Raw genomic sequence first — 16,373 nt, forward strand, 5'->3', positions numbered from 1 at the left:
GGGATACAACTTTTGTTTGGCATTAAAAAACTGTAAGATAACCAATTAAGATTTTTATTTTTAATACAAAATCAGTGTAAAAATGTAAATATCTTAAATCTAAATAATACTTCAAATGAATATAATTTAAATTACATTAATCTTAAAATAACAAATCTTAGTATAATGACTAAATATTAGTGTTACCTATCAATGTATTTATAAATGTATAATATAACTTGATTAATAGGACACTACACCCATCATTCACAGTGTTGTCTTTGTTTCACACACATAAGGTGTAACATTACAAATCTATATACCCAAACTACTGTTTATATATAGTTAATATTCTATTATTTATTCATATTATTCTATTATTTTATACATAATAATATACAGTTTATATTCTGCTCTACACATTTATTAAATATATAAATATAATAAATGTGTAGAGAATAATATAAACTGTCTTTGAGCAGAGATTTTTTCATATATTTATTTTAATCCAAATTATATGAATTTGAAAAAATTTAAATACTTATGAATAGTTTTTTAATTTAAGAATGAAAATAACTTCTCTTAAGCATAGTTTATATTTCCCTCTACAACTTCACTAACATGTAAATTTGCTCTAATATAAATAAACTGTAGTAACCCAATACATAGATTTGTTATGTTACTTAAAATACAAGATAAGCAACCCGTTTGGTTCAAGCATCCTTGTAAGACGCATTTTTGAAATTGTACATTTAAATCTCATTTTTACATAATTTCTTATGGACTTATATCTTATTTAATCAATAAAAAGTTATAGATATTGTATCATTTAATAATATTTGAAATAGTACAACACTTTCCACAGTAAAAAAAAACCAATTGTTTTATAATTGAACATTCATTAACAAAATATAATGAGTGGTTTTCAAGAACTAATCAATTCTGGTTACATTTAACCCGTAAGTGGTATGTTCTGGTCCCGTAGACCGCTGCAGTTTTTGGTTTTGGTTTACTTTTTAAAATGTCTAAAAAATTAATTAATTTCTTTAAACTTATTAAATTTGAGTCGAAAAAAAATAATAGTCAAATAAAAGTTGACACTATAAATATATTATTTCTACAAATAATGCGACGGAACAATTGAAAACTATGGTCTTAATATAATTAACAAAAACTAAGTGGTCTAGGAGACTACATCATACCATTAGCGTAATTTTTATTCACCGTACCACTTAGGGGTTAAGTAAATTAATTCCTGAATTTCGGATTATATCATTGGAATGGTTGAAATAAGTTTTTATGTTATTGATTCGTACATGACTAAATTACAAATTAATCACAACCATATATTTTCACAGTAGTGATTATTAAAAATGTTTTACATGATTATTTAGTATTTACCATTTTTTTTCATACTATATTTATCCATTATACTTTTAAATGAATTAATCCAGTATTATTATCATAAAAAGGGTTCTATCATAATATTAATAAATACCTACATATTTATGCTTGACTTTCGATAACTTTTAGAACGTAAACATGAAAGCAATACAGACTCGTACTTACATATAACCATAGTATTAATGAAACAAAAATATTTTCCAATTTAATTTATTAAAACTCTTTTTCTTGTTGGTAAGACTTAATATTGAGAGTGGGTTGACTGATTTCACCTAAATGTTTACGTATTGATGCAAGGTGATTTTTAACTTTCTGCATATTTGGATCAATCATCAATGCTTGTAAATAATGCATTTCTGCGAGATCATATTTTTCCCAACGATGATACAGAACTCCTATAATAATCACAAAAATAACAATTATTATAAGAATAAAATATAAGTTAAATTAATACTCACCCAGATTTGAATGATATAATGCAACTAACATAGCCTTAGAAGATCGATGTTTTAATTTAATAGCAGCCAAAAAATGTTTTTCCGCTTCTACAAATTTATCTATTTTACCTAATATGTTGGCTATATTAAAATGTAAATTTGGTTCATTTGGTAAAATAGAGAGGGCTGTACGAGCTACATTCTCTGCTCGTTTTAATTCACCAATTGACTCTAGCAGCACAATCATATTATTCCATGAAATTACATGGGTTGGTTGTTGAAATGTAGCATTTTGCCAAGCAAATAATGCCTTAGTCTTCTCTCCCATTTCCAAATACTAAACATAAAATTATATTATACAAATGAATACCATCACATATTGCATATAGGCCTCACTAAATTTCCCAAGTTGAAGTAACAGTGAGGATAGCTTTTTCTGTGTTGTAAGGCTGTTAAGTAAGCATCTTCAGCTTTATTGTATTCATGTTGAGCAGATAATACAATACCCAAATTCATCCAAGCAGCAGCAAAATCATTTCTGAATAAAATTAATTGTATAAATTATTCATGTTTGAATGGTACACAATTTCATTAAATATAATTAAATAAATTTGGTTCTAATTAGGTTTGGTTCATAAAAATATTTCGTTAAACAGAAAATTTTGTTAAATGGAAGTTTCACTGTAGTTTAAGACTAATGGTAATGATTATATTTTAAGCAAATATTATATTCAGTTTTTTTCTCACCTAATAGTAACGGCTTTTTCTAATAAAGATCTAGCCTCTTCCAATTCATTTTTGTCTTTTAAAATATTTGCTAAATTATTCATCGCTTGATCATACCTTGGGTGTAATCTAATGAATGATACATTATATCAATGGTTTGATTTTACAAGAATAAATATATTAGTTTTACAATAGTGCATGTTTATAACGGTCTATAGCTTCCTGTGTATGTCCGATATCAGCTAAACTTTTTGCTAAATTATAATGTACTTTAGCATTCATTGGGCAAACTTTTAATGCACTTCTAAATAATTCTAATTCAGAACTCCATTCCTTACTGCGTTGATATGTTCGAATGGAATGCACGCAAATTAATAGTAAAATGCACATTCTAACTATCTAAATTACAATGAATAAAATATGTAATCAAAGTTCAAACAAATGTTTATGCAACAAATATTACATAAAGATTATAGGTAATAAATTAACTTACTCTTTGAACAAAATAATTTAAACATAATCTCCTGATACCCAAGACTATAATTATAATAAAACCAGCTGAAGGCAAATATAACACTCTTTCTGCAATGACAAATCCAACTGTAAACATTAAATTTGAAGCAGGTAGAAACGATAAAAGACCTAATAGAAATCCCATTTGTAATTGTCTGAAAAATATTATGAATATATATATCAACTAACAGATATACAAATTTAAGAAAAAAATCTTACTTTTTATCATAATTTTTTGAAAACAGAATTTTATAAAATATTAATACAAGAATGGTCCAAAATCCAAAAACAATGAACAATCTTGGATCTTTAGGAAATGTATTAAAACGTATCAGAGGGATGCAGCCCATTGACCAATCAAAACATAGCCAAACAGGACATATCATTATCCAAATATTAATCAAATAGATGTAACTGTAATTTACAAACTGAAAAATTGTTAAATTGGTATAAATTAATAAACTATAGTAAACAAAAAAAAAAATTATAAATTTGAATACTCTTTCAAATGGTGTTGTTAAAAATGATGCAGGATTATCAATTTGTTGAAAAACAGGAGGTGAACCCATAATAGTCCATCTGCCATAAAGAATAATACAAAATCCAGCAATCAATATAAACAGCCTTTCTAATGATTCTTTTTTAAGCAATCGAATTATTTTTGAGGTTTTAATATTTTTTGTAATATTTTGAAACGTGATTTTGTTGATCACAATAACTTCAAACACACCACAGAACGTCTATAATTAAGTATATTAATAATCTGCATGTTTTATTTATTTATTGAACTAAACATCTAATAATAAAAAAGTTCTACCATAATCATAAGTCCTTGTTCTTTGCATAACATAGCCATCGCACTTAATATACAACAAAATACTGTAGCTATTATGTTGGTTAATGTATTTATTTGTTTAGCTTTTGCAGTTCTATGATAAATAATGAAGACAAAAAGAGACAAACACGCACTAAGTAGATCAGCACGTCCAACTATACCAGACACCTGAAAATAAATAAATCAGTACATAGGTAACTTAATTTATTATAATATGTTTAATATACAACTATAGAAGTAAAGGACATACCACTTCTACATGAACAGGATGCACCGCAAACATCAAAGCTGCTAAAAATGAAGTCTTCGGAGAATCTCCATTAAATAACAAATTATAGACATGTAACAGTTGACAGGAAACAATTGCATGTAAAACTATATTGGTTAAATGTAATGACTTTGGACATAAATGTCCATTATTTAACCAAACATTAAACCTAAAAACAATGAAATTGTAAATTATTCAATAAATAATAATTCAATAATCAATAATTATTTAAATAGAAAATATAATGTGTTAAGTTCTCTTGTAAATACCTAAAGGACAGTATTGTAAGAGGTCTGTAAGATTTATGACTAGCCTGGTTCGTTAGTCTCGTACCCCAAAAGTCGTGGCTAAAAATCTTAACCACTGGTGTTTCTAGGTTTACGTCATGATTATTTACAACTGCCTCAGAATCATCAAACACAAAAGCACCATAATATGAGTTACCATAGCATAATATAGATACAAATGCTACTATTAAAACATACAACCAGACTGGAAATTCTGTAAATCATACATTAAAAACAATTACATTAATTTAAATAAATATTAAAATTTAACCGTCTTACTCGGAAATGGTAATTTTGAATCCCAGGAGACAACTACTAATTGCTTAGACTTCATAGTTAATTCTATAGTAATATTTCAAAAGTTAACTGCTGCTCAGCTCAGTATTCTCAAGATGCATATTAATTAAGTTATACTTCCGTGGCATAAGCAATATTTGAAACATACTAAACGTTTCAAAATAATTGTAATTAAAACTATCAAACAAACAAAAATATATAAGTGGTTGAATAGTAAAGTGACTTACGAATAAAATAGAAATAAAAGAACAAGAATCATGCATACTTCTCCATTCTCCCTAAACTTGATACTACCGGAAAGTTATGCTTCCTAATCAGTACCATGGCATTATAGATTTTAACTGCTCCATCGCGACTGCAGAAGTGCAATCCATCAAACCGGTAAATTGCGATGATAGATAAATATTTATGTTATTCATTTGATTAATAGTAAAGTGCTCAGTATTATAATATGTAATTTAAGTATAGAAGTGTAGCCGTGTAGAAACTATAAACGTCCTAATAAGTAGTAAGACTACAAACTAACGAGTAATGACCAAAATTGAAAATATTATATTCAATATTGAATATTATTAAACTCTTTATCAACAATTTCCTAAGAGCCAAAATGATAAATGATAGTATGTTATCGCTGATTTTTTTAATATAATATCAGACTATAATTTAATATACCAAATAAATGGACCAAACCACGATCTCTACATCCTGTCATCGTGAACCAACAGAAAAATAAAAATATAGAAAATATAATTAAATTAAATTAAAAAAAAAAAAAATAACTGGGAATTAACGTGCCAGAATTGTGTTCATATTGAAAATAAAATGAACATAAATAATAATATATATTATAGAATTTTAATTCCAGAGAGTCGAAAGCCTGAAACTACAATAATCGCAGATCGTAATTTTACAGAAAGTGATATCGTAGACCATAATTTTCCAGATAATGAAATTCCAGAAAGCTGAAAGATGAAAGTTATATTTTGAAATTTCTTAGGTGGATAGGTGAAAATAAGGAGGGCATGTGGGCTAAGCCCACCCCAAAAAAATTAATTTCCTAATATTTGGTTTAAGCTTATTCAATAATATTATAATTTATAGTAGGGCTTCGTCGAGTCCGGTGCATGCTAGTTACCTCCCAAAATATACGAATTTCCTCCCATCCTTATCGTAAATGAAAAGGGTAGTGTATACGCGTAATCGGTCAAAAAGTCCAGGGACAAAAGCCCGGTATAAAAAAAGTTGGACAAAACGTCCGGATTCATTTTTTGATTGCCGGACAAAAAGTCCGAAAATACAAAATTGTCTATTATATTTATTTTTTTAAATTTATAATGTATACATGTAATATAATATATATAATTTTTTATATTATACTTATTTTGTTATACTTACCTACAGCAATCTTACAAAATAAAATAGGTAGGTAATAATAAAAATCTAAACCTTGTTGTTTTAAATTTTCAATCCTTAGCTATACAAATTGAACATTATATAATCTAGTCTACAATAATAATTTGATATAATATAATACGTTTCCCTAAGAAATGATTGTCGATGTCAATACAATAATAATATTTTTAAAAAAAATTTTACGTTTTAAAAAATCTAGTCCACATTTATAATAACAATAATAATTTATTCTACATTCCGTTTTCTTAAGCGATGACCAATATGCTAATATGAACATTCAGTGCAATTTTCAAGTATCTACAGTCATTCGTTTTTTAATTACAACAAAATAAGAAAATCGTTATATGAGAAATCGAGTGAATATCAAATTTTCGAAAACGGATTTTGTGTAAAAATTCCTGTTTTTCCTTAATTTTTTTTTTCACGGCGCATTAAAAAACTAGGTACTGGAAAATTTTCACTTTTGACCCCCCCAAAGTACCAACTAGATGCACTTTCTTATCAGAAAATATACTGTTGAAGAAAATCCAAGCACTTTTACTATCCTAAAAGGTGATGACAGACACAAAAAAAGTAAAAAAATAAATAAAAAAACACACTTCATTGTAAAATCAATACATTCATCGTTCCACTCAGAATATAAAATGTATTCCATTCCTGGATCGAAAGGTGTAACACTTACAACAAAATAAAACGAGATTTCCAATAAAAATAAAGGTCTGGAAACGTTCAGCTCGATCTTTATCAAGACCCGATAATACCAAACTGTTTCAAACATGCCCTGACAACATCGGTTGACGTCGAACGTTCGTTCTCAGTTTTTAAAAATATGTTAACTGATAAACGTCACAGCTTCACAGAAGAAAAACTCGAAATGCATATGATTATTCATTTTAATAATAAATAAAATTTAAAAAATAGAATAAGTTGTTCAGAAAATTCCCTAAATATTTTTTTATGAAATATTTTTTTTTTTTATTATTATTAAGAAAGATAATTTACAATCTGTAAACAATAAATAAATATAAGCAATAAACAATAAGCAAATTAGATAGAGAAAAAAAATACAGAATAAAATATCATGAATAACGTGTTGAGGAAGAAACCCAATGGTAACACCTCCTTTACTAATTTAATAGGTCTCTATAGAGAGTATACTCTCTACAGTCTACACCAGCGGTTCCCAATTTTTTTTTGCCACGGAACCCTAATCGATTATACATTTTTTTGCGGAACCCTAGTTTGATAACATAAAATTATCCTATTAGTTTTATATTTTTATGTTTGATATGAAAAGAAAGAACAAATATAAATGAAAAACAATTATTTTATGTATTAAAAAACATTTACTGTACAAAGAAATACAATGTAACTAAGTGCCTGTTTTTATCAATTTAATATTTTAATGAGAAGAATGAAATTTTTTCACATATTTTCTTAAAATATCACTAAAATTAGGCTTTATATCTGATAATTGAATGCGAAGATCTGGAGCTGCATCAAGTCTATTTCTGTACTTGTTTTTGGTGTAAGCGTAAGCTGAAAAACCAGTCTCGCATCGGTAAGTCGTCACAAACGGAAGCAGAATTGTAATAGCTTTCTCAACAATTGTAGGATATTCATCTTGAAGTCCAATCCAAAAATTATTTAGATCAAAATTTTCAGCTCCAAATTTTTGTTTAAGAGAAGATGAACATTTAATATCAATTAAATTCTCATACTCTGACACAGTAAGCATTGATGGTTTGGTATGATCTGCGAATGGATTCTGCAACCAGTTCATGTCCTGTAACTTCTCCGGAAAATACTCTTTCAAGGATTTTTTTAGGCTTATTAAATGCTCATGTATATTTTTTTCCACATCTGAAGTTACTTGCAACTCATTTTCTTTCAGAAAGTCATTTAAAATAATAAAACATTCGTAATTATGTTGATCAACACATTCAATCCAGAAGTCAATTTTGTTTTCAAGTGAAGAAATTTTGTCATTTACTGTAAATATATTCGTGGTTTTTCCCTGTAGGGCTTTGCAGATTTTTGTTTAATTTTTGGACGGTACGCGGAACCCTTGAGGCCCTTCCACGGAACCCCGGGGTTCCGCGGACCACCTTTCGGGAATCTCTGGTCTACACCATTTACGCTTCAGTCTGCGTGGCGGGTTTTTTTGAGAGGGTAAGTTAGTCATTTTTTAGGAAAACTTGGTTTATTACTGTAGTAAGTAGTGTTATTAGAGGGTTAATCATAGATTTAAGCTCACTTATAAATAAGCTAATTTGATTCGTTAGATTTAAAGAATCGTTATTGTTATGTCGGGGCTGGTTATTAGTATGTGGGAGTTTTGAGCAGCTTAGGAATAAGTTTTTGTGTATTATTATTTATTTGATACTATACTCGGGTCCAAATAAGAACGCACCGGGCGGAAGACGAAAACCGGTCGAAACTTGCCGCGCGCTTTCACCGTCTGTTCCGATAAGGCACTGTAGAAGGCCCTATTAAAAAAAAAATAGTTCCGGCGGATATTGTTCTAGTGCGCTCTCTATAATACCAATATGAGAAAATATTATATTAATATAGTACAATAGTACATAAATATTCCACTGCTGTCAAGAGCGCTGCAGAATTGTTCTTATCATGAGAGTAATATTAAAGACAACTATAATTCGATGTTGGTTGGGCGACCATTATATCTTGGTCCGTGGTATAAGCCATAAGGTCTATGGGTTATACAGGTTATAAAGTTTCCCGCCAATTTATGGTAGACAACAATAAACATTAACAATAACTTACAGGGCACTGGGCAACATAAGTGTAGACTGATGGAAATTGGAAATTTTCTATAGACAATAGTCCGTCGTCGCTTAAATCTTGTGCGGTTCTGCTGTATAGTGTATATCACAGTTTTTCTGGTAAGCACTTTGTCAATTTCTCAAACGACATTCGCTTTTTCTCTCATCGTAGTTCATATTTCATCAATTAGCACAGACATTATCGTGTACTAAACATCAATCATTTCTTGTTAAAATAAGTCATATCGTCTGTGTCATTTATTCACTATGGATGTCGCAGAAAATCAAATAGGTGTCAATAGAGTACGCGATCAGTTGAAAGTTAGATCTCAAAAATTATTTCAAGATTTTTTAGAGGAGTAAGTTTAAATTATATTTTAAGTTTACACCATAAAATAGTGGCTTTATAATATTGTTGTATACGTTTTAGATTTGTCGAAGAAGGCTGTAATGAACCCAAATATTTAGAATCTGCTGTCGAGATGACAAATTCTGAACGTTTCACATTGGAGGTTAGTTTCCTTGATGTTGAAAAATTCAATCAGAATCTTGCCATCACCATTCTAGAAGAATATTACAGGTTTGGCTTTTGTTTGACGTTCTATTTTTTATACATTTGCATAGGCTTATCAATATTTTTTTTTAGAGTTTATCCAGCTTTGTGCTTAGCTGTTGGTAATTTTGTAATCGATCGAACTGAAGCTACTGGAAACCATCTAGATTATTTTGTGAGCTTTGTAGATGTTACCACTAGGTTCAATGTCAGAGAATTAACAACTGCCAAAATTGGCGAGTTGGTACGTATATCTGGACAAGTTATTAGAACACATCCTATTCATCCAGAACTAGTAGCTGGACATTTCACTTGTCAAGACTGTCAAACAGATGTACCCAGTGTTGAACAACAATTCAAAGTATGTCACTATAATTTTATTGAAAATAATCTAGATGTGGGTACCTATTGTTATAAAATAATAAATATAAATCAATCTCAGTTCCATGAGCAACCATGGAAATTTATCATGAGATGATCAATAGAAATATTGAGTTATAATATATTAGTGCCATACAATAGACTAAGACACAAAGTACCTTTATATTTTACATTGTTTTAGAAGAATCATTGCCAGTCCTTATTAAGAGTACATTTATAATATTTAATCCAAAATAAAGTATTATATTTTTTATTTGTTCAGACAATTTTGATGTATCTTTTTAATATAAAGAATCTAATAGAAACAATATTTTTAAAATCTATGTGTGTTAAACCAGAAAAGTTAAAGAGGACGCTACACCAGCATGCATTGTCTCCGTAAAATGTACAACATAAAACTTTTTTGCACAACTATGTATTTAACTCTGTATTTAATATTCATAGTAGAGCAGGTACTATTTAACAGGTTAAAGGTAGGAGCAAATAGTTTACATGTCCCCATTGTTAAAACCTATAATTATGTATACAAATTACAATAATTATATTTTACGAGAGTTCCTCATTTCTCGAGTGTAGTATCTGAAACTAGTGAAAGGTATTAAATTTGTTAAGACCAAAATTACTTTTACAACTACTTGATTAGTATTTTTAATGACTTTTTGATTATATTTTTAGTTAATCCTTGACAATGAAATGCATTTTTCTCTACAACAATAGTATCGACTAACATTTCATAGTTCCTGATACTCATTAACACGTTTTTCCAAATTGAATCAGCCATTTCAAATAATTGTATTTTGATGGCTTATTAAATGTCATCAAAAGTGTGTTATCATATTTTGTACCATATCTTTCTGGGGACTGGGACATATATTTCAGAGTCTATGAAATTGTTGGTCTTATTAAAAACTTGTCCACTCTTATTTGGTGATTTCATTATAAATAGTTAAGGATGACAATTATTTAACACTCTGTCTTCTTCATTATTCATTGAGTGCATAACATTCATACCTTTAATGTTCGGTAAAATGTGTTACTTTTAAAATTTAAATGTTTATTTTTATTTATTACTTAAATATTTTAATAAATTAGTAAAAATCTACCAATATTTCATGAGCAAAATCAATAAAATAAACACATTTTGTATACAACGTTATTTGTATTTAAAGCCTGTTAATATTATTTTAGTATACTCAACCAACTATATGTCGAAATCCAGTTTGTGCTAACAGAAGAAGATTTAGTTTAAATGTTAATAAATCTCGATTTGTTGATTTTCAAAAGATTAGAGTACAAGAATGTCAATCAGAACTTCCTCGGGGCAGTATTCCACGAAGGTATACATTTCCTACCAAAATACTTAACATGTTGACTACCATGTGACTGCTGACAGTCATCTGTAATTCTCAAATTGTATATGTTTGTGACCATCAGCACCCATGTATAGTCAATCATTATTACCACGCCACAAAGACATGACTGCCGGTGACCGTAAATTACTATGGTTTTATATTATTAACTTTTCTATAGCGCTACAATAATGAATAAAAGAAAAGTGCGATGGCGTAGCAGGCGTAGCAATCATTAAAAATGTTTTGATGTGATAAACATTTTTTAATTTTTTTTTTCAAATACAATAGTATATTGTACTAATTTGGAATGATACTTAAAAATATGCTTGGCCTACCAATATCAAGTGACTGCCGGCGGTCACATTGCATTCAACATGTTAAAATAAAACATTTATAATAAAAATACCAGTTATAAATTAAAGAATAACATTGTATATTAGGCTTCTTCAATGATATATTATTGAATATCGATATTATTTTTTTTGTTCAATATTAAATTGTGATACAAAAATATTTATTGATATTCCGAATTATTGATATGTTTATGACTAGTAAACAAATTATTTTTAAATAAACCAAGTTCATTGGTGTTAAAACAGTTGGTTCCTGGCAACCAGAACACCCCAATGGCCGGGATCTATTAATTTTGATTATGATACATTTCAAATTGTACGATATATTACAATTATCGATACCAAGTTTGAGATATTGTTGAAGAAGCCAATTGTATATCTATAGTTTTAGAAAACAATTATTAATTTATAACTGAATATTATTTATTTATCTTTCTATAGAGTATGGATAGAAAGCAAGCTATTATTATTAGAAACAACAAATTATTATTTAATTCATATTTCTATTTTTTTAGAAATAAAACAAAAACAGCCTTTTATTTATTTATGTACATCTGAAATTATTTTGTTATTTAGTCTTGAAATTATCTTGAGAAACGAAAATGTTGAAACTGTACAAGCTGGTGATAGATATGATTTTACTGGTACATTAATTGTGGTTCCTGATGTAAGTGTTATGTCCACACCTTCTGCCAGAGCTGAATCTGCTTCTGGACAAAAACGAGGAGATGCAAATAATGAAGGTGTCAAAGGACTGAAATGTTTAGGAATCAGAGACTTGAATTACAAGTTGGCATTTTTGGCATGTAGTTTATCTGTAACAGGTTCAAGGGTAAGAAACCATAGATATAAGTACTAGTTTTTTTCTTTAATTAAAATGTGAAACAAATATTTAAATCCATATGTTTTGTAGTTTGGTGGAAGTGGAGAAATGCACAATGATGAATTGACTGTTGACTCAATTGAACGTATGAAGAGGCAAATGACTGGGCCACAATGGGAGAAAATATATGAAATGAACCGTGACCGCAATTTGTACACAAATTTAATAAATAGTCTTTTCCCTTCAATCCACGGAAATGACCAAATTAAAAAAGGTTATGCTTATAGTTTACACATACATAAATCTTTAATTAACATTACTTTTTTGTTTTAATTTATAGGTGTTTTATTAATGCTTTTTGGTGGAGTGCCAAAAACTACATTAGAAGGTACTACCCTTCGGGGAGATATCAATTGTTGTATAGTTGGTGATCCTAGTACTGCTAAGTCTCAGTTACTGAAACAAGTGGCTGATATGTGTCCTCGTGCTGTTTATACTTCTGGGAAAGCTTCTACTGCTGCTGGTCTTACAGCTGCTGTTGTAAGGGATGAAGAATCTTTTGATTTTGTTATTGAAGCTGGAGCACTTATGTTAGCTGATAATGGTGTGTGTTGCATTGATGAATTTGATAAAATGGATATACGTGATCAAGTAGCTATTCATGAAGCTATGGAACAACAGACCATATCAATAGCAAAAGTATAGTATTTATTATCAAACAAATGTAGATATTTTTGGATGAATAGATTAGTTAAGTTTTAAATTTTCTATAAGTTTGACTTATAAATAGTAAACGGTATATCATAGTAGATAGTATATGGTATATCATCTTGATTGTCTATCAATTAATTTCCTTCTAATACATCTATTTATTAATCTCTATATTATTTTTTGATTTACATAAGCTAAAAATTGAACAATTTATATTGTTGTTATAATCACTTAAAAGTTGGTACCTATACACACATGTTTAGGAAAGTTGTTTTAATTTGAACTTCCCTAGGATATTAAAATAGTTGTAACAACATTAGGTAATGGATACAAGTATATTGGCTGGGTGCATTGATGTGTTCAAAGACCAAATATACTGATATTCCTGTTCATTTAAAGGATGCATTAATTACTAAGTTTTCCTCCAGAATTTTTTATGGCTGGGAATTGTGTTTATTTAAATATTTGTGATACTCTGCATTTTATTTATGTGTTATTTATATAAAAATTAATATTGACATGATTTTAGGCTGGTGTTAGAGCAACATTAAATGCTAGAACATCAATATTAGCAGCAGCCAATCCTATTAATGGTCGCTATGATCGAAGTAAATCTTTACAACAAAATGTATCTCTCTCAGCTCCAATCATGTCTCGTTTTGATTTATTTTATGTTCTTATAGATGAATGTAGTGAGGTAATTGAAAATAATAATTATTTCAAACATAATCAATAATTAATATTTAATGCCATTAATAACTGTAGGTTGTAGATTACGCAATAGCGAAGACAATTGTTGAAATTCACAGTAATATGGAAGATACAACTGAAACATTATATAGTCAAGAAGATATTTTAACATACATTGGTTTTGCTCGTCAATTTAAACCCCAACTCACAGTTGTAAGTAAAAGAAAATATATGTATAATTTGGTACTAAAATTCTGGTATTATAATTATTAATTGGTATTCAATTTTTAGGAAGCTTCAGAGAAATTAGTAAATGCATATACTCAATTAAGACAGCGCGATAGTCAATCTAGTACTAAATCAACATGGCGTATAACTGTAAGACAGTTAGAGTCATTAATTCGTCTTTCTGAAGCAATGGCTAAAATGGAATGTTCAGATCATGTAAATTATAATTTATTTCATTGTAGAGAAAAAACAAATATTTAATTAAAAAAATTGAAATTTTCCTTAGGTAACACCTAAACATGTATCTGAAGCTTACAGTTTACTTAACAAGTCCATAATCCGGGTAGAACAACCTGATGTAAATCTAGATGACGATGATGATGTTTTGAATGGAATCCCTGAAACTGATGGTAATTAATAAATTGATTTTACTATTTATATTATTATTAAATATGTTAAATTTATTTCATATATTTTATCATTATTATGTTATATTTAGGAATGGATGTTGATTCTGTAGAAGAACCAGAAAAACAGGGCTTAACTAAAAAAAAGTTAACGCTTGCTTTTGATGAGTATAAACGAATTACAAACATGCTTGTTGTTTACATGAGAAGTGAAGAAGAAAAACGAATAGCGGGTATGTATGTCGCGAGTTATTAGTTGTACAATAATAACTTTTTTTTGTGAACTGGTGTTCTGTACTTTTCAAAAAAATCAGGAAAAATAAAACAATAAAAATTAAGAAAAACCTGGAATTTTTACCTTTAAAATTATTTAATTTTTGTAATTGAATAAAACTAAAAGAGAATAACTGTTGAGACTTTTCATCAAATATTCATATTTACCATTCACTTGATAACATGATAACATTTTCAAAATATCTTAGCTCTTTTGTGCTATTAATAGACACATTTGACACTTTCTACTTTTTCAGTTTATTTTTGATTTATGTATCTAGGTCATTGGGCTTACGGTTTTTTCTGTATACCAGTGTTCTAATCCTAGAATATTGGTATTTAATTTTAATACCGTCAAACCTGTTGTATTTTTTTTTCGGTAACTAGACTTATATTACCATTATTCTAGTATTACAGTATATCGTTCCATATCGGTACTGATTCAAATACCACCATATCAGTATCCGATTTCAATACTGTCAACATTTTGTACCTATTATAAAATGTCTTTTTCTTATTAAAATAAAAATTTAAAATATTCAAACATATAATAGTAGAAACTTTAAACATTCCACTGTTACTTAAATTATCATTTAAATTTTCTTTCTAAACGCATCAAAATGTTTAGACTAATCTTAAGCTTTTTGTAAGCATTTAAAATTTAATAATATTTTGACTGTCAATAAAAATTGTATACTTAACCAAAAAAATAGAAAATGTAATAAAAGAATCTACTTATTATGTTTTTAATATATATAATTTATATCTAGTATGTAAAATATATATAATTGATATACATATTTATAAAGACTATCTAATATGTTAGATGTTGCAATGAAAATAACTACTGGTTATTTTGTTAAAATTAAAAATAATATTATTCGTATGGACAGTAATGTTAGCGACTGGCTACATTGCTCGGTAAGACGCCAGGCCACGGCCCGGTGCGGAGATACACCTGTCTCCAGCAGCAGTATGCGTGTGACCTCAGTGCGCGATGTTCCGTGCGTGCCACATCTGTTCTTTTGTTAAACTTATATTGTTAAGCCTATCGCGAGTCACAACGTATTTATTAATTGTTACTAGTAAACTAAGTTGTCTTTAATAAATTGTTCATTACCAAACTACTAAGTGAGTTCTATCCTAACAAACCTCCTTTAGCCAACAATGATGTTTTCAAAATATTTAGATAAATAATTATAAGCTATTTCTACCACAACAAACCTATTCACATCGTTTATGAGTAATCTTTATTGACTTATAAATTAATAAGAAGTAATATTATAATATATGCAATTTCTTGTGTGTAAAAATTAGTTCAATCTACTGTATTACAGTAAAATATTCTTAGAATTATAGTCTTACGACCATCTCTGCTAAAATAGCTTTTGTTTGTAATATTTTAACAAATACATTACTGTAGACTTTACTCAATGATAGAACTATACAGCAGAGCAAGTTTCTTGATATTTTACTTTAGCAAAGAATAAATTCCATTACTTTTTTGTGTTTTAGAAAAAGGGGAGAGTGATGATGGTGGTTTATTACGTAGTAGCATAATCAATTGGTACTTGGAACAAATTGAAGATCAAATCAATGACGAAACTGAGTTATTAGAAAAAAAAAGTTTTATTGAGAAAATATTGGATCGCTTAAT

At 28.3% G+C, this 16,373-nt stretch overlaps 2 protein-coding genes across 3 annotated transcripts; one reads left to right on the forward strand and one right to left on the reverse strand.

Annotated features, from left to right (window-relative positions):
- Positions 1-38: 38 nt before the first annotated feature.
- Positions 39-5,325, reverse strand: LOC100569493 (protein O-mannosyl-transferase TMTC4). 2 transcript variants are annotated; one of them, XM_003248484.4, is made up of 13 exons: positions 5,012-5,325; positions 4,729-4,923; positions 4,432-4,663; positions 4,145-4,331; positions 3,877-4,062; positions 3,560-3,799; positions 3,279-3,487; positions 3,040-3,214; positions 2,737-2,945; positions 2,568-2,675; positions 2,217-2,358; positions 1,842-2,157; positions 39-1,778 (listed from the first exon to the last, which is right to left on the reverse strand). In XM_003248484.4, the coding sequence occupies exons 2-13, from the start codon at positions 4,781-4,783 to the stop codon at positions 1,597-1,599; spliced, it is 2,241 nt and encodes a 746-aa protein (XP_003248532.1). In that variant the 5' UTR covers positions 4,784-4,923; positions 5,012-5,325; the 3' UTR covers positions 39-1,596. The 2 variants fall into 2 exon arrangements, with proteins under 2 accessions (XP_003248532.1, XP_016664712.1); XM_016809223.2 differs by having other exon boundaries at positions 4,729-4,893; positions 4,974-5,321.
- Positions 5,326-8,948: 3,623 nt separating this feature from the next.
- Positions 8,949-16,371, forward strand: LOC100162128 (DNA replication licensing factor Mcm6; the record flags this gene model as incomplete). The annotated part of the gene is made up of 13 exons (XM_029486198.1): positions 8,949-9,304; positions 9,376-9,525; positions 9,592-9,859; positions 11,068-11,216; positions 12,161-12,416; positions 12,498-12,681; positions 12,748-13,106; positions 13,648-13,815; positions 13,884-14,021; positions 14,100-14,252; positions 14,323-14,446; positions 14,536-14,676; positions 16,232-16,371. Coding segments are annotated over exons 1-13 (2,322 nt in total), but the record flags the coding sequence as incomplete, so codon positions are not given.
- Positions 16,372-16,373: the final 2 nt, after the last annotated feature.

This window comes from Acyrthosiphon pisum, chromosome A1 (genome assembly GCF_005508785.2).
Source record: "Acyrthosiphon pisum isolate AL4f chromosome A1, pea_aphid_22Mar2018_4r6ur, whole genome shotgun sequence".
Taxonomy (NCBI): domain Eukaryota; kingdom Metazoa; phylum Arthropoda; class Insecta; order Hemiptera; family Aphididae; genus Acyrthosiphon; species Acyrthosiphon pisum.

Coding starts and splice junctions, on each gene's coding strand:
- LOC100569493 (XM_003248484.4), bottom strand. CDS start 4,783: ATGAAGTCTAAGCAATTAGTAGTTGTCTCCTGGGATTCAAAATTACCA. Junction 4,664..4,728: donor TTCAAAATTACCATTTCCGA/GTAAGACGGTTA, acceptor TATGATTTACAG/AATTTCCAGTCTGGTTGTAT. Junction 3,800..3,876: donor AACAAGGACTTATGATTATG/GTAGAACTTTTT, acceptor ACTTAATTATAG/ACGTTCTGTGGTGTGTTTGA.